This window comes from Mustelus asterias, chromosome 10 (assembly GCF_964213995.1).
Source record: "Mustelus asterias chromosome 10, sMusAst1.hap1.1, whole genome shotgun sequence".
In the NCBI taxonomy this organism is placed as follows: domain Eukaryota; kingdom Metazoa; phylum Chordata; class Chondrichthyes; order Carcharhiniformes; family Triakidae; genus Mustelus; species Mustelus asterias.
This window is the reverse complement of record NC_135810.1, coordinates 105,349,888-105,376,432: the sequence shown is the minus strand read 5'-3', so window position 1 is coordinate 105,376,432 and position 26,545 is coordinate 105,349,888. Positions and strand designations below refer to the sequence as shown.

Sequence of the window (26,545 nt, the reverse complement as noted above, 5' to 3'; positions counted from 1 at the left end):
TCTGCTCATTATAACATCCAATTGGTTGTTAAATGTTTCCAGACTTTTTCTTTCTCCAGAAACTCTCTCCACGAACTGAACACTTTTATGTGATAGCTGCAATCCCAAATTTGTCTTCTGTTGGCTTAGAGTTGTATCCTCTTCTCTTACCGCCATAGTTTAACTTGATGCAATGTCCTGAATTTGTTGCTTCTTAAACATCACCAGAAGAACAAAGACAGCTGATACCTGGGAACTCCACTACCGGCAAGGTCCTCTCCAAGTCACTCACCATCCTGACTTGAAAATATATTGCAGTTCATTCACTGCCGCTGAGTCAAAACTCTGGAACTCCCTCCGGTCAAAATCCAGGAATGTCCTCCCTAACAGCACTGTGGTGTGCCTACATCACAGCAACTGCAGTGGTTCAAGAAGTCAATTCACTATCACCTTCTCAAGGACAATTAAGGATCAGCAATAAATGCTGGTCTAGCCGGCAATGCCCACATCCCACAAACGAATAAAACAAAATTGCTAATTTAGGTGCATCTTTGAAGACTCCTCCATTTACCAGGATGAAATGTACAAATTGCCTAATTATTTCTTTGTGACTCGGTGCTAGGGGTCAGCCTCTTCCCTCACTGTGCACCACCTCCTGGGTTTTAGTGCCTGTTTTGTGTCTGTGTGATGAATTTGGACACAGTTCTCGAGGTGCATTCAGAGCTAAACATTGTACAGTTTCAACTGTTGACTGGGTAAAGCCTGGAATGTTTCTCAATGCTTAAATATGGCTGGTTTCTTGATCAAATATAGCTTTTAATTGCAACAGGGTTAGAAGGTACAGCATGTAGCTGTAATTCAGTCCCCTTTTAAATACCCTATTATAATACTTTAATATTAAAATGGAATATGGTTAAATAGAAAAACTTACAATTGTATAGAAAGCATCAAACTGGAGTTGGAATATAGTCATATGACATATAGCTGACATTAACATAGACACTGTCATGACACCAGTGGTAGGAGGAAGTCATTGCACCATAAGCTTACATCCATGTAAGTAATTCTTATTTTAAACGTAGGGCAGTGTAAACAGTAAGAATTTAAATATCTTAAATGGATAATATAAAATCCAAGTAACATTAAAAATATTAAGAACAAAATAAGGTTTTAAAATGATGACTAAATTGCTTCTGCTCATCCTGGTCCAATTATCTCTTGTCCTTTAACCCTTCTTCTTTAGCACAGTGGCACAATGGTTAGCATTGTTGCCTCACAGCGCCAGGGACCCAGGTTCAATTCCGGCCTCAGGTGACTGTGTGGAGTTTGCACATTCTTCCCGTGTCTGCATGGGTTCTTCCAGGATGCTCCAGTTTCCTCCCACAGTCCAAAGATGTCCAGGTTAGGTGGATTGGCCATGCTAAATTGCCCCTTAGTGACCCAAGATGTGTAGGTTAGATGGATTAGCCATGGTAAATGTGTGGGGTTATGGGAATAGAGCAGGGGAGAGGGCCTGGGTAAGATACTCTGTCAGAGAATCAGTGCAGAATCGATGGGCTGAATAGCCTCCTGCACTGCAGGGATTCTATACATAGTAGAGTTGGTTGACTTCCCTTGTGCAATGTTATGGGAAATTGATTGGTAAATAGAAACAGATCAGGCATTGAAAGTAGATTTTGGCTATTTATGGTAAATGCACCTATTTTTAAGGTAGGGGCAGATATATTCTTGACTAACAAGGGAGTTAAAGGTTTTCAGGGGTGAGTGGAATGTAGAATTGAGGCCACAACCAGATTAGCCATGATCATATTGAATGGTGGAGCAGACCTGAGGGGCTGAAAAGCCTACTCCTGCTCCTAATTCGTACGTTTGCATGCTGTTCTGTATTCTTGATTGAAAGAATAAATTTCTGTAGTTTTTTTTAAAAATCTGTCTATTTAGATTTACTGTGAACATTCCTGCAGAAAATGCAAAGTATTACCATTCACCCATAAATAGTATTTGGCTATTCTATAAACAAATTGGAACATAACCTGTCTGCCTTAACTATCACCCTGCAAAACCTTTAACAGAAGCCTGGTAACAGTGATTTCTGTTGAACCTGTGGTGGAAGGTGGATAGAAATTTGTATAAAGATGAATTTAAGTGGATAAGGGGAAAGAACAAAGAAGTGGGAGTCAACACAAGACTCTTTTCAGAGTCACTATATGTATTGTGAGTTAAATCTAAAGCTTTTTCCTGCATTGTAACGTTGTTTGATTGCATAAGACCACTTATAACAACAGCCATAAGCAAAAATAGTCATTTAACGAATATCATAGAATCCTACAGTGCAGAAGGAGGCCATTTGGCCCATCAAGTCTGCACCAACCACAATCCCACCCAGGTGGGATAACCCCATAACCCCATGCATTTACCCTAGCTAGTCCCCCAGACATTAAGAGGCAATTTAGCCTGGCCAATCCACTTAACCCGCACACCTTTGAACTGTGGGAGGAAACCGGAGCACCCGGAGGAAACCCAACGGGGAGAATGTGCAAACTCCACACAGACAGTGACCCAAGCCGGGATTTGAACCCGGGTCCCTGGCGCTGTGAGGGTGCAGTGCTAACCACTGTGCCACCACAATAATATATTTTCAAATGCTGAATTTCTCATGATATTTGCTTGAATTCAATATCATCTCTTAATTGACCCAAAATGTTGAATTGTAAATGCAAATAATTCAGTCAAATGTAATTTTTATTTTCTTCTCTTTCTCTATTACTCCTAACCATTCTCTTTTCTCCCCCCATGTCACATGTAGGCAACTTCACAGTGGACTTTGGACTATCCGCCATTTTTTGCGTGGTTTGAATATCTACTTTCCTTCATTGCACAATATTTCGACAAAGAAATGCTGGTTGTCCAAAACCTTAATTATGCCAGTAACGCAACAGTCCTATTTCAGCGACTTTCAGTCATCCTTGTGGATGTAGTATTTATTTATGGAGTAATGGAGTATGTCTGAATATTACCTTTATATTTATTTTAGTAATGATCGTATTCTTTATTAGTTGTGTACTTATACTGTTTGTTTTAAAAAGCTACATTGACAGCAAGTCTATCTGTTCGTCCCTGCTAACAGACTTTCTATCTATGGGGCGACACGCTGGCACAATAGTTAGCACTGCTGACTCACAGCGCCAGGGATCCGGGTTCAATTCCCAGCTTGGATCACCGGTCACTGTCTGTGCGGAGTTTGCACAATTTCCCCATGTCTGCGTGGGTTGCCCCCGGGTGCTCCAGTTTCCTCCCACAGCCCAAAAAACGTGCTGGTTAGGTGCATTGGCCGTGCTAAGTTTTCCCTCAGTGTACCTGAACAGGTGCCGGAGTGTGGCGACTAGGGGATTTTCACAGTAATTTCATTTCAGTGTTAATGTAAGCCTACTTGTGACACTAATAAATAAACTTTAAAACTTTATCCTTGTTTCTGATATTTTCAATATTTTTAAGGCATTTTATGGATATTTTTAAATTAACTCCAAGTGACCTGTTTAAAATTATATGATCAAAAGTCATTATCATTTAATATGCAACCAAAGCAAAATTCTCTGTCTAAGTTCTTTGTACTGTTTTTGCTCTCACAGTCAGAAACTTTCCTTAGTGCCTTAGAACCATAGAACCATAGAAAATTACAGCTCAGAAACAGGCCTTTTGGCCCTTCTTGTCTGTGCCGAACCATTTTATGCCTAGTCCCACTGACCTGCACTTGGACCATATCCCTCCACACCCCTCTCATCCATGAACCCGTCCAAGTTTTTCTTAAATGTTAAAAGTGACCCCGCATTTACCACTTTATCCGGCAGCTCATTCCACACTCCCACCACTCTCTGCGTGAAGAAGCCCCCCCTAATATTCCCTTTAAACTTTTCTCCTTTCACCCTTAACCCATGCCCTCTGGTTTTTTTCTCCCCTAGCCTCAGCGGAAAAAGCCTGCTTGCATTCACTCTATCTATACCCATCAAAATCTTATACACCTCTATCAAATCTCCCCTCAATCTTCTATGCTCCAGGGAATAAAGTCCCAACCTATTCAATCTCTCTCTGTAACTCAGCTTCTCAAGTCCCGGCAACATCCTTGTGAACCTTCTCTGCACTCTTTCAACCTTATTTACATCCTTCCTGTAACTGGGTGACCAAAACTGTACACAATACTCCAAATTCAGCCTCACCAATGCCTTATATAACCTTACCATAACACTCCAACTTTTATACTCGATACTCCGATTTATAAAGGCCAGTGTACCAAAGGCACTCTTTACGACCCTATCCACCTATGACGTCACTTTTAGGGAATTCTGTACCTGTATTCCCAGATCCCTCTGTTCAACTGCACTCTTCAGAGTCCTACCATTTACCTTCAGAGTCCTACCATTTACTTCAGTGGCTGGTGACCTTCTTTAGAAATACCACATTTAGAATATACTACTATAGTGCTCCTGCAGCATATACAACTACAAAATGTGCAAACGAAAATCCCTCCTTGCTATTTGCTCCATCAATTTTGCTGTCTGTGATTAACTGCAATTAAAAATCACATGATTCCCAAAGTGAAAGATGTGTGTTAAATCACTATGCTATCGAGTTCTCAGGGTAGAATAATCTGGAAAATGAATAATCAGAAGAGTATTTATTTTTGTCCTATTTTAAAGGTGTTGCAAGTGTGTGAAAAGAATAAAAGAATCAAAGGAAATAATTGAGAGACCAGCCTTTATACTTGCTGTGCTGTTACTTTGGAACTTTGGATTGCTGATTGTTGATCGTATCCTTGCATTGTAAAGTACATCTTTTAAAAACTATTGGGTAATAGTTCATAGATTCTAATGCCTTAAGTTATCTTCATTTTCCTCACCGTGATAAAGCACTATTGTTGTTCCTGGCTAGATTGAGCTGGTGATTATGATGTGCTTTAACTTATATTGATTTATAAACTTTAATCTATTTTATAATAGCAGAAGCTGTGGGCACATTTCTTGGTGAAATTTACGACTTTAAATCATTACCACCATTGGAGGTGATGATAACAATTAGTTTATTCAACAGCACTTTATATGGAGGACTTTATTCAACTGATAGTTTTGATATCTTTATATCTTTATACCAGGGGTAAGACACAGTGACCAGGTCACTGGCACACAGTCAGGCTCTGTGGCCCGGAAAGGGAAGAGAGGGGTTAGGAGAGCGATAGTGGTGGGGGATGCGTCAGTTAGAGGCACAGACAGGCGATTCTGTGGGGGCGAATGGGACTCCAGGATGGTAGTCTGCCTACCTGGTGCTGGGGTCACAGATGTCTCCGAGCGGATAGGAGGCATATTAAAAGGGGAAGATAACGAAACGGATGTCATTATACACATTGGTGGAAATGACGTAGATAGGAAGAGTAGGGGGGTCCTAAGAGAGCAATTCAGGGAGATGGGAAATAGGTTAAAAAGTAGGGTCACTAGGGTGGCCATCTCTGGGCTGCTCCCAATGCCTCGTGCCAGTGAGGCTAAGAATAGGGAGTTGGTTCAAATGAATGCCTGGCTAAAGGACTGGTCCAGGAGGGAGGGCTTTATTTTCATAGACCAATGGGAGGTTTTCAGGAGAGGATGGCACCTGTACAAGAGGGAGGGGTCACAACTAAGTTGGAAGGGCACAAATATCCTGGCTGGGAGCTTTACTAATGCAGTTCGGGGGGGTTTAAACTAGTATGGCAGGGGGGTGGGGATCAAACTATTAGGTCTATAAGTGTGGTGGCTGGGGACGAGCTTGGGGCTGGGACAAGGCTGGCAAAGAAGGAGAGCACTCTGGGGGAGGACGACCTCACTGAGCCTGGGGGTCTGGAGTGCTTATACTTCAATGCAAGGAGCGTAGCAGGTAAAACAGACGAACTTGGGGCCTTAATGCGCACGAGGAATTTGGATGTGGTTGCGGTGACAGAGACTTGGTTGAAAGAGGGACAGGACTGGCAGCTGAATATTCCAGGGTACAAGTGTTTTAGGCGAGACAGAGGAGGGGCCAAAAGAGGTGGGGGAGTAGCGGTATTGGTTGGAGAGCATATTACAGCGGTGCAGAGGGAGGACAACTCGGAGGAGTCGTGTAGCGAGTCACTCTGGGTGGAGCTTAGAAACAGGAAAGGCGCAGTCACTATGTTGGGGGTGTACTACAGGCCCCCCAACAGCCCAAGGGAAGTGGAAGAATGGATATGTCAGGAGATACTGGATAGGTGCAGGAAATATAGGGTTGTTGTAGTGGGAGACTTCAATTTCCCTAGTATAGACTGGAAATCGCTGAGGGCAGGGACTCTGGATGGGGAGGAATTTGTAAAATGTGTACAGGAGGGTTCGTTGGAACAATATGTGGACAGCCCAACTAGAGAGGGGGCTATACTGGACCTGGTACTGGGGAATGAGCCCGGTCAGGTCTTCAGAGTTTTGGTTGGGGAACATGTGGCAAATAGTGACCACAATTCTGTTAGCTTTAGGATAGTGATGGAAAAGGATGAGTGGTGTCCCAAGGGTAAGGTGTTGGATTGGGGGAAGGCTAACTTTATTGGGATCAGGCAGAAATTGGCAGCTCTTGATTGGGAGAGGCTGTTTGAGGGTAAATCCACATCTGGTATGTGGCAGTCTTTTAAGGAACGGTTGTTAGGGCTACAGGACAAGCATGTGCCTGTAAAAAAGGATAGGAAGGGTAGGATTAGAGAACCGTGGATAACCAGGGAAATTGAGGGACTGGTCAAAAGGAAAAGAGAGGCGTATGTTAGGTCCAATCAGCTAAAAACAGAGGGAGCTCTGGAGGAGTACAATGAAAGTAGGAAAATACTCAAACGGGGAATTAGAAGAGCAAAAAGGGGTCACGAAATGTTCTTGGCAGACAGGATTAAGGAGAATCCCAAGGCATTTTATTCATACGTTAGGAACAAAAGGGTTGTTAGGGAAAAAATCGGACCTCTCAGGGACAAAAGTGGGGACTTATGCTTGGAGCCCAAAGAGGTAGGGGAGATCCTAAATGAATACTTTGCGTCGGTATTCACAAAGGAGAGGGATGTGTTGACTGGGAGTGTCTCGGAGGGGAGTGTTGAACCGTTGGAGAAAATCTCCATTACAAAGGAGGAAGTGTTAGGTTTGTTAGAGAATATAAAGACTGACAAATCCCCAGGGCCTGATGGAATCTATCCAAGGCTGCTCAGGGAGACGAGAGGTGAAATCGTTGGGCCTCTGACGCAAATCTTTGTCTCGTCACTGGACACAGGTGAGGTCCCAGAGGATTGGAGGATAGCCAATGTGGTCCCGTTATTTAAGAAGGGTAGGAAGGATAACCCGGGTAATTATAGGCCGGTGAGCTTGACGTCCGTGATGGGGAAGTTGTTGGAGAAGATTCTTAAAGATAGGATGTATGCGCATTTAGAAAGGAATAAACTCATTAACGATAGTCAACATGGTTTTGTGAGAGGGAGGTCATGCCTCACTAACCTGGTGGTGTTTTTTGAAGAAGTGACCAAAATGGTTGACGAAGGAAGGGCCGTGGATGTTGTCTATATGGACTTTAGTAAAGCGTTTGACAAAGTCCCTCATGGTAGGCTAGTGAAAAAGGTTGGATCCCATGGGATAAAGGGGGAGGTGGCTAGATGGGTGGAGAACTGGCTTGGTCATAGAAGACAGAGGGTGGTAGTGGAAGGGTCTTTTTCCGGCTGGAGGCCTGTGACTAGTGGTGTACCGCAGGGCTCTGTATTGGGACCTCTGCTGTTTGTGATTTATATAAATGATCTGGAAGAAGGAGTAACTGGGGTGATCAGTAAGTTTGCGGACGACACAAAACTGGCAGGACTTGCAGATAGTGAGGAACATTGTCAGAGGCTACAGAAGGATATAGATAGGCTGGAAATTTGGGCAAGGAAATGGCAGATGGAGTTCAATCCTGATAAATGCGAAGTGATGCATTTTGGTGGGAATAATGTAGGGAGGAGCTACACGATAAATGGAAGAACCATAAAGGGTGTAGAGACGCAGAGGGACCTGGGTGTGCAAGTCCACAGATCTTTGAAGGTGACGTCACAGGTGGAAAAGGTGGTGAAGAAGGCATATGGCATGCTTGCCTTTATAGGACGGGGCATAGAGTATAAAAGTTGGGGTCTGATGTTGCAGATGTATAGAACGTTGGTTCGGCCGCATTTGGAATACTGCGTCCAGTTCTGGTCGCCACACTACCAGAAGGACGTGGAGGCTTTGGAGAGAGTACAGAGGAGGTTTACCAGGATGTTGCCTGGTATGGAGGGGCTTGGTTATGAGGAGAGATTGGGGAAACTGGGGTTGTTCTTCTTGGAAAGACGGAGGATGAGGGGAGACTTAATAGAGGTGTATAAAATTATGAAAGGCATAGATAGGGTGAACGGTGGGAAGCTTTTCCCCGGGTCGGTGGTGACGTTCACGAGGGGTCATAGGTTCAAGGTGAAGGGGGGGAGGTTTAACACAGATATCAGAAGGACATATTTCACACAGAGGGTCGTGGGGGCCTGGAATGTGTTGCCGGGCAAGGTGGTGGAGGCGGACACACTGGGAACATTTAAGACTTATCTAGACAGCTATATGAACGGAGTGGGAATGGAGGGATACAAAAGAGTGGTCTAGTTTGGACCAGGGAGCGGCGCGGGCTAATTGTTCTTTGTTTCTCGTTTCAAGGCTTCATTCTATGATCATCTTGCTGGTGCCAGTACAGAGCGAGACTGCGGATAGTTGGGAACCTGTCTCGGGGCAGGGAATTCATATGGTGTTCGTGGAAGTGGAAATGACTAGGGTTGGGAAGCATTTTCTGATCAGGGCCATTGTGATCTCCTGGACTCGTTTCGATCGCCTCAGGGGTTCGGAGAGGAATTTCCCAGATTTTTTTTTCCCCATATTGGCCCTGGGGTTTTTCACTCTGGGTTTTCGCCTCTCCCTGGAGATCACATGGTCTGGAATGGGGGGGTGGGGGTGAGTTAATAGGTTGTAATGAACAAAGCATCGTAGCTGTGAGGGACAGCTCGGTGGATAGGATATTGGTATGTAGATAGGCTGGAAAATTGGGCGGGGATCCTGGATTCAGGATTCAATCCTGGACCGGGGAGCGGCGCGGGCTTGGAGGGCCGAAGGGCCTGTTCCTGTGCTGTATTGTTCTTTGTTCTTAACAAAGGTGTACAACTTGCTAACCTAGTTGTGAATATTTTTAGTGGTATCTTGACTAATAGCAGTGCCATAGAGTGTTAGGACATTGCAACTTGCCCAGAATCCCACATACTACTGACTTACTGCTCAGAAAGCACTTTGGAAATGTAATTTCCACAGGATCAAAGCCCAGAGCGAAATTCACCTTGAATGACATTGATAGAGGACAGAAAGCAGATTTCCTTTCTCAGATTTGGATGGTGCATGACGTGGGGAGAACTGCAAAAGAAGCATTGACTTTACTTTATTTTAAGAAAGCTTCTCTGTCTGCATGTTTTTCTCTCTCTCCCAACTCTCTCACACAAACATACCTACACAAACTATTATTCCTTAACTCAAACCCAGATATTCACTTTCAATACAATGGCTTCTTATTTGGTTTGATGCTTCTTTCCGTTGCAAGGATGTTTCAGGTAATTTGAGAAATTCAATCTAATAAATAATTGAATGCTCTTCTCCTCCGTGTTTGCTCATGATAAACATTAATTACAGGAATGTGAACGGACTTAGCACTCATTAATGTTAGAAAGTAACACAAAGGACTCAACAATGCAATACCTGAAATGTTTGCTTTTATTGCAGGAGAGACATTTGGAAAGTGCATTACTATTTGCAATCCTGATGAACTTTAAGCACATTTTTCTTTACGTGGCTCCTGCCTATGGTATTTACCTACTACGTTCATACTGCTTCACTGAAAACAAACAAGGTATTGAACTTTTTAAACAATTTGAGATAATAGAGCTTTGTTTAGTCCTTGAGTAGGCTTTCAATTGTGAAGTGAAAAGCAAGGAACAATTACAAGATTGGTACCAAGCTGAGCAGAAAAGGGAGAAAAATATAAAAGCAGCAATGAATGTGGAGTTGAAAAGAACATTAAACCAGATGTGTCCTTTTGTGAAATTATCACAAGGTAATTACAGTTGAGGAAGACTCCTCTTCAATTCATTCATCCATAATGATCTCTAAATCCCTCTATTGCAATATCCAATTGCCCCTTAAAAAGATTCTCAGAGAGCTTTGTGACTTTGGAACTCTCTGCCTCAGAAGGGTGGAGGCAGGTTCATTGAATATTTTTAAGGTGGAGGTAGATAGATTTCTTGTTAGGCATGGGAATCAAAAGTTATCTGGGATTGGTGGGAATGCAGAACTTGAAACAGAAGTGGATCAGCCATGATCTTATTGAATGGCAGAGCAAACTTGAGGAGTCAAATTTTGTATGTTTGTATGTTTCTCCAACCACTAGGTGCCCTGTAAAGGCACTATAGTGATATGATATAACCGAGTGACTTGCTAGGTAACTACAGAGAGCAATTAATCATAATTATTATAAGAGATTTACAATATCATGGATACTCAATCATCCATGATGAATATTCAAATGTCTAAATCTTTAATTCCTGCTGAATTTGTATTCCTAAGTTAATTTTTAGCCATTGTGCTTCTTTGTACAAGCTCGGCTTTATTGTATTTTACATTTCAGCATTCTGATTTGTTTTTGTTTTCTCATTTTTGTAAAGTAAGTTTACCATAAGAACCACTTTTACATGCTGACCAGTGCAGTAAAATCCCTCCCTCCCTCCCCCCTCTCTCCCTCAGCTTTGCTTAGGACGTAGCCAGATACTGATATCACAATTTCATAATTTTTTCAAATATTTAACTAACTCTGCATGTTACCTCAACTACAATAAACACTTGCAGTGAAGCATTGACAACCCTTGTAAATTGCTGTATGAAAATTTTGATTTGATTTATTATTGTCACATGTATTGGTATACAGTGAAAAGTATTGTTTCTTGCACACTATACAAAGCATACCATATATAGAATAGATAGGGGAGAGGGAAAGGAGAGGGTGCAGAATATTTTTTCTACTGTATCCTTCATCCTAGTAATTTTGAAATTATTACCTCTTTTTGTGAATGTATTCGCCAATAATACCATTATTAGTGAACCTTCAAGACTTCCAAGAATGGTTTTATTACCGTAATTTTTCCTGGCCCTTAACATTTCAGCATTCTGATTTGTTTTTGTTTTCTCATTTTTGTAAAGTAAGTTTACCATAAGAACCACTTTTACATGCTGACCAGTGCAGTAAAATCCCTCCCTCCCTCCCCCCTCTCTCCCTCAGCTTTGCTTAGGACGTAGCCAGATACTGATAATTTTCAGTAAGAAAAAGTGAATGTGCAAACTTGTTCTCTTAATCTCTTAAAAAAAAAATTTCTCCTCTGTGAAAGATTAATCATTAAGCTTTTTCGATTATTAATTTAGCTGTCTGATATTCAGTCACAGTAACCTATTCAAACTGGCACCCCAATACTCCACTCTGTGTTTATATGAAAATATTTGTTTAAAAAAAGCAAGTAAGATGGATAGACCACGATGAGGAATTCCATCACACTGTTTGGAACCACCTGATTTTTTTAAAGGGGTGTGGATGGTGACTGAAGTTTTTGTATTTAAAATGCCTCATGTCATTTTGTTTTGTCATTGCCTGGCTTTGATTTGATTTATTATTGTCACATGTATTATCATAGAATCATACAGCGCAAAAGAGGCCCATCAAATCCACACTGTCACATTAGAAACACCTGAACTCCCATCTAGTCCCATCTGCCAGCACTTGGCCCATAGCCCTGAAATGTTATGATATTGTTTCTTGCTTTTAATTAATGAAACATTTTCTTTTGTGATATCCTCAAATTATAATTTGTCATTATTGTTCCTTGTGTTTATTTTTAAGATGGATCTATCCAATGGAGGAGTTTCAGTTGTTCCCGTCTTTTTGCCTTGGGATTTATAGTCTGCTCTGTGTTTGCTGTTTCCTTTGGACCCTTCATAGCCATGGTAAAGATGAACTGGATAAATTGAATTTAAAGCACGTTGTCTGTACATTGCATTTGAGATGGTATTTTGATGTTCTCTGATTCCCGTTGAGCACAGTTTCATTTATATAGTGGGCAGTTGTGCAGTTCTGTCACAGTACAAGAAGACTCCAGTGTCAAACTCAATATCCTGTTTGTAATATTCCCTACTGTGGATATTAACCTAAGAGCAGAAAGCATATTTGATAGACTGGGGGATATCTGGAAAAACTCTTAAAGGGCTGCTGAAAATATTGACAAGGATGCAGCCACTTATAGGTAAATGGCTATGTATGGGGACAAAAATTATTTTGGCCTTGAAGGCTATGTGCAGGGTAAGAAACTGGAAGATAAAAGTCAAGGGAAGATACTAAATGGAGTCTTTGGGCAAACGGTAGAAGGCACAGATTCACCATCATGGATGGATGAAATTGACAAGCTATTGTATAAGGTGGATACAAGGAACGTTGCTTGATTTGGCACTCTAGGACACCCTCCCTAAAGGCAGCAACACATGCCCAGAAAGAGGGGAGGCCCAGCCATATTGAAGGCTGTGTACATTATCTACAAAACTTGGGAATAGAAATGGGAGAAGACACCATACTTCTAACAACCTGATGTCGGAATGCCGGCGTTGGACTGGGGTGGGCACAGTAAGAAGTCTCACAACACCAAGTTAAAGTCCAACTTTATTTGGTATCACGAGCTTTCGGAGCGCTGCTCCTTCATCAGATGAGTGGAGAGTTGGGTTCACAAACGGCATATATAGAAACAGACTCAATTGCAAGCTAATGGTTGGAATGCGAGTCTTTACAGGTAATCAAGTCTTTACAGGTACAGACAGTGCGAGTGGAGAGAGAGTTAAGCACAGGTTAAAGAGGTGTGAATTGTCTCAAGCCAGGACAATTAGTAAGATTTTGCAAGCCCAGGCCAAATGGTGGGGGTTACATGCTGTGTGACATGAACCCAAGATCCCGGTTGAGGCCGTCCTCATGTGTGCGGAACTTGGCTATCAGTTTCTGCTCGGCGATTCTGCGTTGTCGTGTGTCTTGAAGGCCACCTCGGAGAACGCTTACCCGAAGATCAGAGGCTGAATGCCCTTGACTGTTGAAGTGTTCCCCGACAGGAAGAGAACACTCCTGCCTGGTGACTGTCGAGTGGTGTCCATTCATCTGTTGTCGTAGCGTCTGCATGGTCCCGCTGATGTACCATGCTCAGGACACCCTTTCCTGCAGCGTATCAGGCCGACTTGCATGAGTAGGTAACGTGTACCTGGTGGATGGTGTTCTCACGTGTGATGATGGCATTCGTATTGATGATCCGGCACGTCTTGCAGAGGTTGCTGTGGCAGGGTTGTGTGGTGTCATGGTCACTGTTCTCCTGAAGGCTGGGTAGTTTGCTGCGAACAATGGTCTGTTTGAGGTTGTGCGGTTGTTTGAAGGCAAGTAGTGGGGGTGTGGGGATGGCCTTGGCGAGATGTTCGTCTTCATCGATGACGTGTTGAAGACTCCGAAGAAGATGTCGTAGCTTCTACACTCCAGGGAAGTACTGGACGATGAAGAGTACTCTGTTGGTCATGTCCCATGTTTGTCTTCTGAGGAGGTCGGTGCGGTTTTTCGCTGTGGCGCGTCGGATCTGTTGATCGATGAGTCGAGCGCCATATCCTGTTCTAACAACCTGGCAGGGTAAGATGACCTAATAGCATTATGAAGAAGACAGATGACCCAAAAACATTTGCCACAAAGAGTCAACCTCTTTCACATTTTCTGACATTTACTGTCCGTCCATGCCAAGCCCAATATATCCTCACATATTGGATGAAGGGCATTTGAGTTCCTCGTCAGTGGTTACCCCCCTCCCCATATTGAGCTGAATATCAGCATTTGGTTAGTTTGAAAATAAGTAATAATTTAAAATAAGTGTTAAGATTTCACACACCAAGTAATATACCAGGCCCTTACTTAAAAATATGCCACTGCAGAAAATGTACGTAAGTACAGAATTCCCCAAGCTGTTTGTTAATAGATGTTTCTTTCTTTCTCAGGGTCAGCTGCCTCAAGTGTTTGCGCGACTTTTCCCCTTCAAGCGAGGACTCTGTCATGCATATTGGGCCCCAAATTTCTGGGCTTTGTACAATGTGGTGGACAAAGTATTATCTGTCATTGGTATGGTCTAGTTACATTCATCAAACGTTAATATATAGACATCTATGATATTTAGTGTGCCAGTCTGTAAGATATTTAACTGTCAATACTGGATGTTAAGAGAAATTAATTCTTTATCTGAACATTGAAAACTAACAAATAATCAGGAAATTATATTTTCATGGTCCTGATATTTACCAGTTTGAAATTAGTTATCTCGCCAATTGCTGGTGCTATAAATTAATTATCTCGCCAGTTGCTGGTGCTAAAGTTAGTTATCTTTCCAGTTGCTGGTGCTATAAGTTAGTTATCTTTCCAGTTGCTGGTGCTATAAGTTAATTATCTCACCAGTTGCTGGTGCTGTCAGTTAGTTATCTCGCTATTTGCTGATGCTATTTCTATAATTATCATATTAAATTATTTTATCAAACAGCTAATGTTCCAAGTAACTGAGAGGTAATTTTCATTTTCCGCTGCAGATGTAAAGCTGCAACTGCTGGATCCTGCCAGGCTTTCAAAGGCATCGATGACAGGAGGTTTAGTGCAGGAGTTCCAGCACACTGTCCTCCCCTCTGTGTCACCCTTCACAACATTGGTCTGTACATTGCTCTCAATAATGGTCAGTGCCAACACATACTCTCTCAATGAAACATGATTCAGTTGCTATTCTTTGGTGTTTAATATTTGGCATTGGTTGATGCAGAGATAGTAATGTTCACTTGATGCGATGAGTTTCCTAGTTTTGTACTGTGTTTAAAGCTGAATGCTGGGGTGAGTATTTTATTGTGTGCAAAATGACCAGCAGAGAATATTCAATGATTTTTGCTTCAATTATTAACCAAGGTCTTATACTTTTCCATTTCTCTTATTTCAAGCCTGCTATTCTCCACCTTTGGCTAAGACCTCGAGGACCGAGAGGGTTCCTTCAGTGCCTAATTCTTTGTGCATTGGGGTCGTTCATGTTTGGCTGGCATGTGCATGAAAAGGCCATTCTCATCGCAATACTACCTTTGAGGTATCTTAAATTTGTTAGCTTAGTGATGTTGTTCAATATCACTGTAGTACTTTTTGTAATATCAATAATGGGGATTGTGTTCCATTGTCAGAAACAGAAATATTTTGCAACGGTAATTGAATTAAATTTTGATGTGAGGAGTCCATCGGCGATGGAAGGGGTAATGAGTTAGTACAGGGGTGTTCAAACTGCAAACATGGAGGGGCCGCAAGCCACTGGCAAGTCCTAACACCTCAATTCTATTCTGTACTTTATTGTTGCTGTTTGGACTTGTTTATCTTGTTTGACTCGTCCAAAGATGTGCAGGTTAGGTGGATTGGCCATGGTAAATTGTCCCTTAGTGTCAGGGGGACTAGCTGGGGTAAGTTATGGGGATAGGGCCTAGGTGGGATTGTGGTCGGTGCAGACTCGATGGGCCGAATGGCCTCCTTCCGCACTGTAGGATTCTATGATTTATGTCTTGTGGGGCTGGAAGTTTAGCAGTTAGTAGCTTTGTTGCCTCATTGGTGAATAAGGTCCATTACCATTAGTATTTAACAACTACGACAATGTGCTAATCAATGGAAAAATGGATTTCAAATTTGTTAAGTGACCTTTGAGGCTCTGTGGTGCTCGCCAAATGATTGGGCACTCCTGGATTTGCACTCTATCCTTTAACTATGGGACCTAGATTTGAGTGCCAGTCGGGTGGAAGTCTCTTCCCACTCTTGGCAGTAAATGCATGAAGTGAGTTTGGGACCTTCAGTCCAGTTCGTAGAATGGATAAGTCAAATCTGTGGAATTCCCTGCCCAGTGAAGCAGTTGAAGCTACCTCATTGAACGTTTTCAAGGCAAGGATAGATAAATTTTTGAACAGTAAAGGAATTGAGGGTTACGGTGAGCGGGCGGGTAAGTGAAGGTGAGTCCATGAAAAGATCAGCTAGGATCTTATTGAATGACGGAGCAGGCTTGAGGGGCCAGATGGCCTACTCCTGCTCCCAGTTTTTAATGTTCTTACAATTTGACACCAAACATGCATGGCTGATTTGGGAAATGGAATTGTGACATTGATGTAGCCAACCATGCGTTTCCGTTCATCCATCCAAGTGTCTACGCTTACATGTAATGAAAGCACATATGCTGAGGTATTGGAAAAACACCAGTACCCCTGGAACCATATACCCGTACAATCAATATTGTTACTGCGGGGCAGAAGTGTTTCCTGGATGGGTTGTAAGAAATAGTACGAGTGCTTACAACCACCCAAAGTTAATTGAAATGTGCTAATATATTTAGTATTACAATTTAAGATACTAAGATTATTGAAAAGCACAATCCTAGGTTTAGTACGGTATTTATTTTTAATGGTGCAATTATTTTGCCCTTTTCATCATGGTAGAAAGAGATTTGCAATAACTGAAGGTGATAATATAACATGAGAGTGCAGACGGTGATCCTTCTCCTACAGAATCTTAAGTGAAATCAGAAGTAAGCATCATGTACGGTTTAACAGGGCAAAGATGCTCTTTTTAAAACTATGAGAGGCACAGATAGGGTGGATTGTCCGAGGCTTTTTCCCAGGGTGGAAGGGTCGACTACAAGAGGACACGGGTTTAAGATGAAAGGTGGTAAGTTTAGGGGAGACATGCAAGTTTTTCACACACAGGGTGGTGGGTGTCTGGAATGCATTGCCAGTGGAGGAAGCAGGCGCGTTAGCAACATTCAAGATGTATCTTGATAGACACACGAACGGGGAGCAAACAGAGGGATAGAAACCGGGTATTGGTACAAGCTTGGTGGGCTGAAGGGCCTGTTCCTGGGCTGTATTGTTCTTTGTAAAGTACTCAGGCAATCCTTTGAATATATCAAAACTTTATAAATTTATTTTCTTAAACTTATTTCTTCTTGTCTATTATTTTTAACATGTGTCAGAAAATAACTGACTGTTATCCTTATCTCATGACATTAAGTAAAGCTGGTGCTGGAACATATTCTTCCAACAAGATACATGATTCCAAACCCATAATATGCAGTAGTGTTGGAGTAAATTGGTCAGTCTATAAAGTAAATAAAATAGCCGTTACAACAGAGTTTTAGTCAGTTCCAATGAAGTTAGTCTTATATTGCAGTATTTTTCTTTTAAATCCTTAGTCTGTTTGCTGTGGAAAACAGAAAAGATGCTGGAACATATCTCATCTTAGTAACAACAGGGCATCTTTCCCTCTTCCCGCTGCTCTTCACAGGGCCAGGTAAAGATCAAATGCTCATTTACATTTTCAAAATTGTGTGTAGTGTTGTATGTGTGTGTTGTATGTGTGTGTTGTCTGTTGTCTGTGTGTTGTCTGTGTGTTGTCTGTGTTGTCTGTGTGGTGTCTGTGTGGTGTCTGTGTGGTGTCTGTGTGGTGTCTGTGTGGTGTCTGTGTGGTGTCTGTGTGGTGTCTGTGTGGTGTGTGTGTGGTGTCTGCGTGGTGTGTGGTGTGTGTTGTGTGTGTGTGTTGCGCGGTGTTGCAGGGTAGGAATTGGATGCCCCATTGAGTCCAAGTTGCAGAGTTTAGGCAGCACGGTGGCACAGTGGTTAGCACTGCTCCCTCACAGCGCCAGAGACACGGGTTCGTTTCCTGGCTTGGGTCACTGTCTGTGTGGAGTTTGCACATTCTCCCCATGTCTGCATGGGTTTCCTCTGGGTGCTCTGGTTTCCTCCCACATTCCAAAGATGTGCGGGTTAGGTGGATTGGCCATGCTAAATTGACCCTAGTGTCAGGGGGACTAGCTCGGGTAAATAGATGGGGTTATGAGGATAGGGCGTGGGTGGGATTGTGGTCTGTGCAGACTTGATGGGCCGAATGGCCTCCTTCTGCACCGTAGCATTCTATGATTCTATGCTGTGGCAACATACACTTTTACAATCATGTTGTAGTTAGGAGCTATGAATGGTGAAGCTCCAATTTCTTTCTTTCCATCACTTGTCTGACCAGGAAACCTGCCTGCTGCCATGGAAGGATTTGCAGATTGATACTCAACCTGTTATGAATGTTAACACATTATGAACACACTGTCAAGTCCTTGAATGGGACTTTAATCTGGAGTTACTGACTCAAAGGCAGGGATGCTATCATTGCACCAGAAGACCTGCAATGTTTTATTATTCTCTTTTGAGTAGAACAATGAAACACATTAATTAAATAGTTAACAGCTCCTTAAAGGGGAGCGTCTCTTTCTGTGTGCACAGGTCATTATGCAATGAGTTCCACCCACCTGTAGACACACACCATAAACACTTGGACTAGCTTCCCAGTCTTTGTTGAGTTAGCTGATTTAAATAGGAGTAATAATCAGGGCCTCCTGTAGGTGAAAGGGAAAATTGCTCGGGTTCCCATTTCACATTGTTATCCATTCAATGCGACTGGAAAATGTGCAAGCATCAATTTTGAGAGAGAACCAGGATTACATCAATGATTTGGATGAGGGAACCAAAAGTAATATTTCCAAATTTGCTGATGACATGAAACTTAGTGGGAATGTCAGTGGTGAGGAGGTTGAGGCTTCAGGTTGATTTAGAGTTGTCGGGTGAGCGGGAAAATACGGTGGATAAAAGTGAAGCTGTTCACTTCAGATGGAGAAACAGAATAGCAAAATATTGTTTAAATGGTGTTTGATTGGAAAATATTGACGTACAAAGGGACCTGGGTGAGCTAGTACACCTGTCAATGAAAGCAAGCATGCACATACAGCAAGCAATTAGGAAGGAAAGTGGTATGTCAGTCTTCTTTGCAAGGGGACTTGAGTACAGGAGCAAGGATGTTTTGCTGCAGCTGTACCGAGCCTTGGTGAGACCGCACCTGAAGTATTTTGTGCAGTTTTGGTCTCCTTACCTGAGAAACCAAAGAAGCAAATCCGTGTGTTCCCCAACTGGAAACCATGGATGAACAGGGATATCCACTACTTGCTGAAGTCCAGGTCTGAGGCGTTCAAATCAGGCGACACTGACCTATACAAGAAAGCCAGATACGATCTAAGGAGATCCATCAAAGATGCCAAAAGACAGTACCGGACCAAGCTAGAGTCCCAGGCTAGCCACACCGAACCCCGCCAACTATGGCAAGGTCTGCAAGACATAACAGGCTACAAGATGAAGGCATGTAAAATCGCCGGCTCCAACGCACCTCTCCCTGATGAGCTCAATGCATTCTACACCCGTTTTGAGCAAGAGGTCAGCGAGAGCATGCACTCCACCCTGGAAGCCCTGGATGAACCTGTTTCTGGGGTCACCATTTGCAGATGTCAGAGCAGCTTTCTTGAAGGTCAACCCACGGAAAGTGACTAGCCAGATGGGGTACCCGGATGTGTACTCAGATCCTGTGTGGATTAGCTGGCGGGGGTATTCACAGACATCTTCAACCTCTCTTTACAACAATCTGAGGTCCCTATCTGCTTCAAGAAGACGACCATCATCCCGGTACCTAAGAAAAACCAAGCAGCGCGCCTTAATGACTATGGCTCTGACGTCCATCATTATGAAGTGCTTCGAAAGGCTAGTCATGGCACGAATCAATTCCAGCCTCCTGGACTACCTGAATCCACTACAGTTTGCCTACCACCGCAACAGGCCAACAGCAGGCGCCATTTCCCTGGCGCTGCACTCAACCCTGGAACACCTAGATAACAAGGACACCTATATCAGACTCCTATTTATTGACTACAGCTCAGCCTTCAACACTATTATTCCCATGAATCTCATTTCCAAACTCCATGGCCTGGGCCTCGGCTCCTCCCTCTGCGACTGGATCCTGAACTTCCTATCTGACAGACGACAATCAGTAAGGACAGGCAACAACACCTCCTCCACGATCATCCTCAACACCGGTGCCCCACAAGGCTGTGTTCTCATCCCCCGACTATACTCCTTATACACCTACGACTGTGTGGCCAAATTCCCTTCCAATTCGATTTTCAAGTTTGCTGACGACACCACCGTGGTGGGTCGGATCTCAAACAATGACGAGGCAGAGTACAGGAATGAGATAGAGAATCTGGTGAACTGGTGCGGCAACAATAGTCTCTCCTTCAATATCAACAAAACAAAGAAGATTGTCATCGACTTCAGGAAGCGTAAAGGAGAACATGCCCCTGTCTACATCAACGGGGACGAAGTAGAAAGGGTCGAGAGCTTCAAGTTTTTAGGTGTCCAGATCACCAACAACCTGTCCTGGTCCCCCCATGCCGACACTATAGTTAAGAAAGCCCACCAACGCCTCTACTTTCTCAGAAGACTAAGGAAATTTGGCATATCAACTATGACTCTCAACAACTTTTACAGATGCACCATAGAAAGCATTCTTACTGATTGTATCACAGCTTGGTATGCCTCCTGCTGTGCCCAAGACCACAAGGAACTATAAGAGGTTGTGAATGTAGCCCAATCCATCACGCAAACCAGCCTCCCATCCATTGACTCTGTCTACACTTCCCACTGGCTCGGCAAAGCAGCCAGCATAATTAAGGACCCCACGCACCCCGGACATACTCTCTTCCACCTTCTTCCTTCAGGAAAAAGCTGCAAAAGTCTGAGGTCACATACCAACCGACTCAAGAACAGCTTCTTCCCTGCTGCTGTCAGACTTTTGAATGGACTTACCTTGCATTAAGTTGATATTTCTCTACATCCTAGCTATGATTGTAACACTATATTCTGCACTCTCTCGTTTCCTTCTCTATGAACGGTATGTTTAGTCTGTATAGCGCGCAAGAAACAATACTTTTCGCTGTCTGTTAATACATGTGACAATAATAAATCAAATCAATATACTTGTCATAAAGGGAGTGCAGTGAAGGTTTATCAGACTGATTCCTGGGATGGCAGAATTTTCGCATAAGGAGAGATTGGGTTGACTGTGGCCTCTATTAACTGGAATTTAGAAGAATGTGAGGAGACCTAATTGAAACATCTAGAATTCTGACAGGACTGGATGTAGCAATGTTGGTTCCTCTGGCTGAGGGGGTCTAGAGCAAGGGATCATGGTCTCATAATACAGGGCGGGTTATTTAGGACTGAGATGAGGAGAAATTTCTTCACTAGAGGATGGTGAACCTGTGGAATTCTCTACCACAGACGGCTGTGGAGGCCAAGTCACTGAATGTATTTAATAAGGAAATAATTCGGTCTCTAAATTCTAAATGTATCAAAGGATATGGGGAGAGTGTGGGAGTAAGGTGTTGAGAGGATCAGCTGTGATCATATTGAATAGCGAAGTCTAGCTACAAGGATGAGCTGGCCCCAACATATCAGTGCCTTCAGGAGAGAAAACAAAAATACAAATGTACGCATTGTCTGATTCATTGAGGTGTTTATAAAATCATTTGACAATTGTTGGATTTTTCCTTTACACTGCTGTGTTTTCTCCCTTTTCCTAAAGATGCCACGTTATGTATTCGGGATCACTCGATCAAGCTTTAAAATGCTGGAGGAATTTGACAGGATAAATACATAGAAACCGTTTCCTTTGATAACGGAATCCAAAACAAGGGAGCATTGCCTTAACATTGGAGTGAGGCCATGTAGGAGTGAAAGCACTTTGTCACACAGAGGATAGTGAAAACTCTCCTTCAAAACTGCCCCGAAATCTGGCTCATTTGAAACTGTAAAGACTCGGATTGATAGATTTTGGTTGCGTAAGAGTATCAAGAGATTAAAGCATGAATTGATGGGCAGAATAAGCTTGTGGGATTGAATGGTCTACAACTGTTCCTATCATTGACTTGTACTCTTGTTCAGCATTTTGATTCCAGAACATTTCCACGTCCGTCATAATTATAAACTATAATGAGAATCCTAGAATAAATTTCCGGTGGCGCAGTGGTTAGCACTGCTGCCTCACAGCGCCAGGGACCTGGGTTCGATTCCTGGCTTGGGTCACTGTCTGTGTGGAGTCTGTACATTCTCTCTATATCTGCGTGGGTTTCCTCCAGGTGCTCCGGTTTCCTCCCATAGTCCGAAAGACGTGCTGGTTAGGTGCATTGGCCATGCAGAGAAGTGAGGCTGTGATGACCTAGCCACATCTTTGCTTGTTCCATGCAAGTGTGACTCCTTGCTGGCAGCGTAGGATTGGTGAATTTAATCTTGCATGTCGTGCATTGTATTCAGTGCAAAGCTTTTGATTTTGTACTGATCTTTTATCCTTTATAGAGATGCCACTCAAAATCTGCCTCATGCTGATGTTCACTGTGTATAGTTTCTCTGCTCTGCAAGCTTTGTTCAGGTGAGTTGAAATGCGTTCATTCCTCCCTAGAAATCCATGTGAAACATTCTGCTATTGCAACAGTGATAGTTTGCGTTAACAATATTTAAATACTGTAATTACTGTTTAAATGGGAAGAACAGTCCAGAGAGAGATGAGTTTTGTTGAAATTACTTCCTTAGTTTTGTAAAAGTTTTATTTTTAACCACCTGGAAACCTTCAAATCAAGTCTCAAATGTCCCTCTCTTTTGGACTGCCGTAGCATGACCAGTAGGTCGCATTCCTATGCATCTTGGAACAACCCCACATGAAACAGTAAACAGGGGTTAGAGAATTTATTTAAGACTGAAGATTTCTTCCCTTACAATCTTTTCTTTTTTGTCACTTTGTGGCTGAAGTGAGATTTCTTACACCAATAAAAAAACTTGTCAACTCAATCCATTTATTTATTTTCTTTAAGTGGTTTCCTTTATTAATACCATGCTCTTAGTTTGCCCATGCTACACACCATCCCTCAGTGAAGTGTACATCAGAACTGCACCTCATCTTTGTCACTGCCCGTTCTTAATCCAGGCACCTCTTCTCTTTCTGCCCCACCAATGGGGGTGGCACAGTGGTTAGCACTGCTGCCTCTCAGTGCCAGGGATCCGGGTTCACTTCCGGCCTCGGGTCACTGTCTGTGTGGAGTTTGCACATTCTCCCCGTGTCTGCGTGGGTTTCCTCCGGGTGCTCTGGTTTCTCCCCACAGTCCAAAGATGTGCAGGTTAGGTTGATTGGCTAATGCTAAATTGCCCCTTAGTGTCAGGGGGATTAGCAGGGTAAATGAGGGTTACGGGAATAGGGGACTGGGTGGGATTGTGGTCGGTACAGACTCAATGGGCCAAATGGCCTCCGTCTGTACTGTAGGGATTCTATGATTCTATAAATGTTTTAAGTGTTTTAAGACTTACCTGGATAGTCACATGAGCAGCCTGGGAATGGAGGGATACAAACGATTGGTCTAGTTGGACCAAGGAGCGGCACAGGCTTGGAGGGCCGAAGGGCCTGTTTCCTGTGCTGTACTGTTCTTCGTTCTTTGTGTCCAATCTCCACTCGACTTTACTCCCTGATGACACAGTTGAGTTTTGGAAACTGGAAAATACCCCAAGTCCTTTCCCAGGAATATTAGCTGACAGTGTTTGACACTTGAGCTCCTGAAGGAACTATTAGGACAGATGGTCAAAGTCTCCATCAAACAGAAAATGTTGGAAAAGCTCAGCAGGTCTGGCAGTATCTGTGGAGAGAGAAACTGAGCCAACGTTTCAAGTCCACATGACTACTTCAGAAGAGGCATATGGATTCAAAATGTTAACTCTGTTTCTCTTTTCACAGATGCTGCCAGCCTGCTGCGTTTTTCCAGCATTTTCTGGTTTTATTTCAGATTTCCACCATTTGCAGTATTTTGTTCTTATCTTTGTTGGTTTGAAGGCTGGAGAGGCTTCAGTGAATTCCACAGCCTAGAGTCTGGACAACTTAAAACAGCCCATGGTGGGGCAAAGGAACATATTTTATTGCCTGTACCATTGCTCGTGGAGCTCCAAAGAGCTGTTCCACTACAATATTCGAGCAAGTATCGCTCTTTATAGAGAACAGGAATTGTTCAAAATGTACAGCAGGCCTGCTAGCATTCATAGCGAAAGAATCTCTTGTCTTTCAGTTGCTGATTGCTCTCTGTTGTATATCTACAGCAATATCTTTTTATAACTATTCTGGATGGAAACTAATGCAATGGGAGTATAATATGCTACCTGGATCAATAAAGATTTATCCAGAACGTTCTGACGGGGCACAGTAGCTTGTCTTGGTTTCACATCTTGAATGTAGCTAAAGCAATGTGGACACTTACTGGGTCAGCTGAACTTCATCTTGACTAGAAATATCTTCCTCACCTTGTTTCCACAGAATTTCCAGATCCCTTTTAAATATTTTCAATTTCAAACATTGAGTTTATTGAATTTTACAGAAAGTATGTATGGTAAATCCACTAAAATCTAACTAACCTTGTTACCTATCTAGGAAAGAGGGATCACTTCTAAATCTGCCTGAATCCATCTACCTCAGCGGTCTAATTCCCCTGCAAGTTATCTGTGAGATCGTCTATCCCCTAACGCCCTGGCAGCAGAGATTCCCCTTTGTGCCACTGTTGCTCATCTCCGTATACTGCTCGCTAGGCGTTACCTACTCTTGGATTAAACTGTACGTTTCATTCCTGAGGGAGCCAAGGACTGACAGGAAGATGAAAGCACAGTAGTTGATGGACCAAAAGTTTTGTTTTATTTGGACATGTGAATATGCTGTTGACTCGGAGTTACAATATACAGGAATCATGTACACAATACAAGAATCGTGAACGCGATACAGGAATCATGGACATATTCCGGTGTTGAGGCCTTAGCAACTGTAATGCAGACCTTAATTTACTGCAAATTTTGAAAGCACTAACGATATAAGTGGCATGATATTTCAATGCTGGGTATATTTTCAGTACCCTTAAAAATTGCATGGTATTGTGCCTTTGTTGATGTTCGAGACTCATTTCATTAGCCTGGGAAACTTGTTTCCTGGAGATTAAAGACTTCTTCTGCCCTGTGAAGTGTGATTTTATTTTTGTCATCCTACCCCACAGTATGCCATTGGGTGCTAAATGCTGCCATTGTATTTGGTGATGCAAAATTCAGTACATGGTGACTATTCCTGTCAAAGTTATATCAAAAATGAATTTTCGAATAAACCTGCATCACTCCTGCAAGAGCCGCATTAATTTTCATTAAGTCGAGGTATACGCTAGACCTCCAAACATTTATACAAGTCTGATCTTGGTTAAGTGGTGGCACAGTGGTTAGCACTGCTGCCTCACAGCGCCAGGGACCCCGGTCCAATTCCGGCCTCGGGTCACTCTCTGTGTGGAGTTAGCACGTTCTCCCCGTGTCTGCGTGGGTTTCCTCCGGGTGCTCCGGTTTCCTCCCACAGTCCAAAGATGTGTGCGTTAGATTGGCCATGCTAAATTGACCCCCTAGTGTCAGGGGGATTAGCAGGGTAAATGTGTGGGGTTACGGGAATAGGGTATGGGCGGGATTGTGGTTGGTGCAGACTCGATGGGCCGAATGGCCTCCTTCTGTACTGTAGGGATTCTATGGATTCTATAAATATTTCTGAAAACGATCTACTGATGTGTCAATAATTAGTTTTGTCGCAAGGACCAAAATGTTTCTGTTACGGGTGCCAGCTGAAGTGTATGTTTTCATTAACCTCTGTACATTGTGAATTGTAAATGTAACCTAGAAAGGTGTTTATTTTATAAAAACAAAATCTTGCAAGTATGCTTTGAAATGTAATAATGTCAGAGTAACTACAATCCAAAAACAAAACCATTTGTGAAGCGCAGAATGCATTTATTTTCTTATTTTGTATAAGGAATAACCAGTAGAAACACTTGTTAAACATTTGGGATTGGATTATGTCAAATCGCGAAATTCATTTACCATCACTTAAATAAAGGAGATTGTTTTTCTTGATTGTTTCGAACCTCATTTACCTCAAACCACCGAAAGTAGTGCTGGGATAACAGGCCCATTATAGCATTCAGTAATAATGTAAGCCAACAAAATAAAGTAAAGGCGAGATTAGTGATTTTAAATTAAAGCCATGGAACTGAAGAACCCGTGCTGAATTTGCATCTCGACCAGTTTAGCTCTGAGCTCAGCTGCATGTGTCAAGGGTTGAATGTGTTTTCTAAACTAATTTCTCTCTAATTGGAATATTTGATTATTTTTTTTAAAAAAGCAATTTATGGTCAAGAAAAATTTTTGTCCAGCCCTAAACAAAACTGCAGGATGCCCTAAAGCCCTTTATGGCCAATTAAGTATATTAAAATGTGGTCTCTTCCAGAATGTACTCTTTTCGATATCCACTGGCCAGCTATCTTTATTTGCTTTATGAGTGATCGTTCCTCCCATCATAAAGTTAAATCAGGGCAATTTGCTGCTAATTGTACAGTCTTCAGCTCCATTTATAATTCCTCTAACAATGTATCAGTCCTAGGAAGGACCTGAATAATTTCCAAGTT

The 26,545-nt window shown here is 42.7% G+C and overlaps 1 protein-coding gene across 3 annotated transcripts in view; it reads left to right on the top strand.

Annotated features, from left to right (window-relative positions):
• alg8 (ALG8 alpha-1,3-glucosyltransferase) overlaps window positions 1–25,995 on the top strand; it is a 30,224-nt gene extending 4,229 nt beyond the window's left edge. The window contains exons 3-13 of one of the 3 annotated variants that reach the window (XM_078222367.1): window positions 2,786–2,979; window positions 4,674–4,783; window positions 9,549–9,616; window positions 9,786–9,912; window positions 11,947–12,050; window positions 14,112–14,232; window positions 14,691–14,830; window positions 15,087–15,226; window positions 17,357–17,454; window positions 22,389–22,461; window positions 24,496–25,995. In XM_078222367.1, the coding sequence (XP_078078493.1) occupies window positions 2,786–2,979; window positions 4,674–4,783; window positions 9,549–9,616; window positions 9,786–9,912; window positions 11,947–12,050; window positions 14,112–14,232; window positions 14,691–14,830; window positions 15,087–15,226; window positions 17,357–17,454; window positions 22,389–22,461; window positions 24,496–24,730 (1,410 nt within the window). In that variant the 3' untranslated portion in view covers window positions 24,731–25,995. The remainder of the gene's footprint in view (window positions 1–2,785; window positions 2,980–4,673; window positions 4,784–9,548; window positions 9,617–9,785; window positions 9,913–11,946; window positions 12,051–14,111; window positions 14,233–14,690; window positions 14,831–15,086; window positions 15,227–17,356; window positions 17,455–22,388; window positions 22,462–24,495) is intronic. The other 2 variants (XM_078222368.1, XM_078222370.1) reach the window with 2 other exon arrangements.
• Window positions 25,996–26,545: the final 550 nt, after the last annotated feature.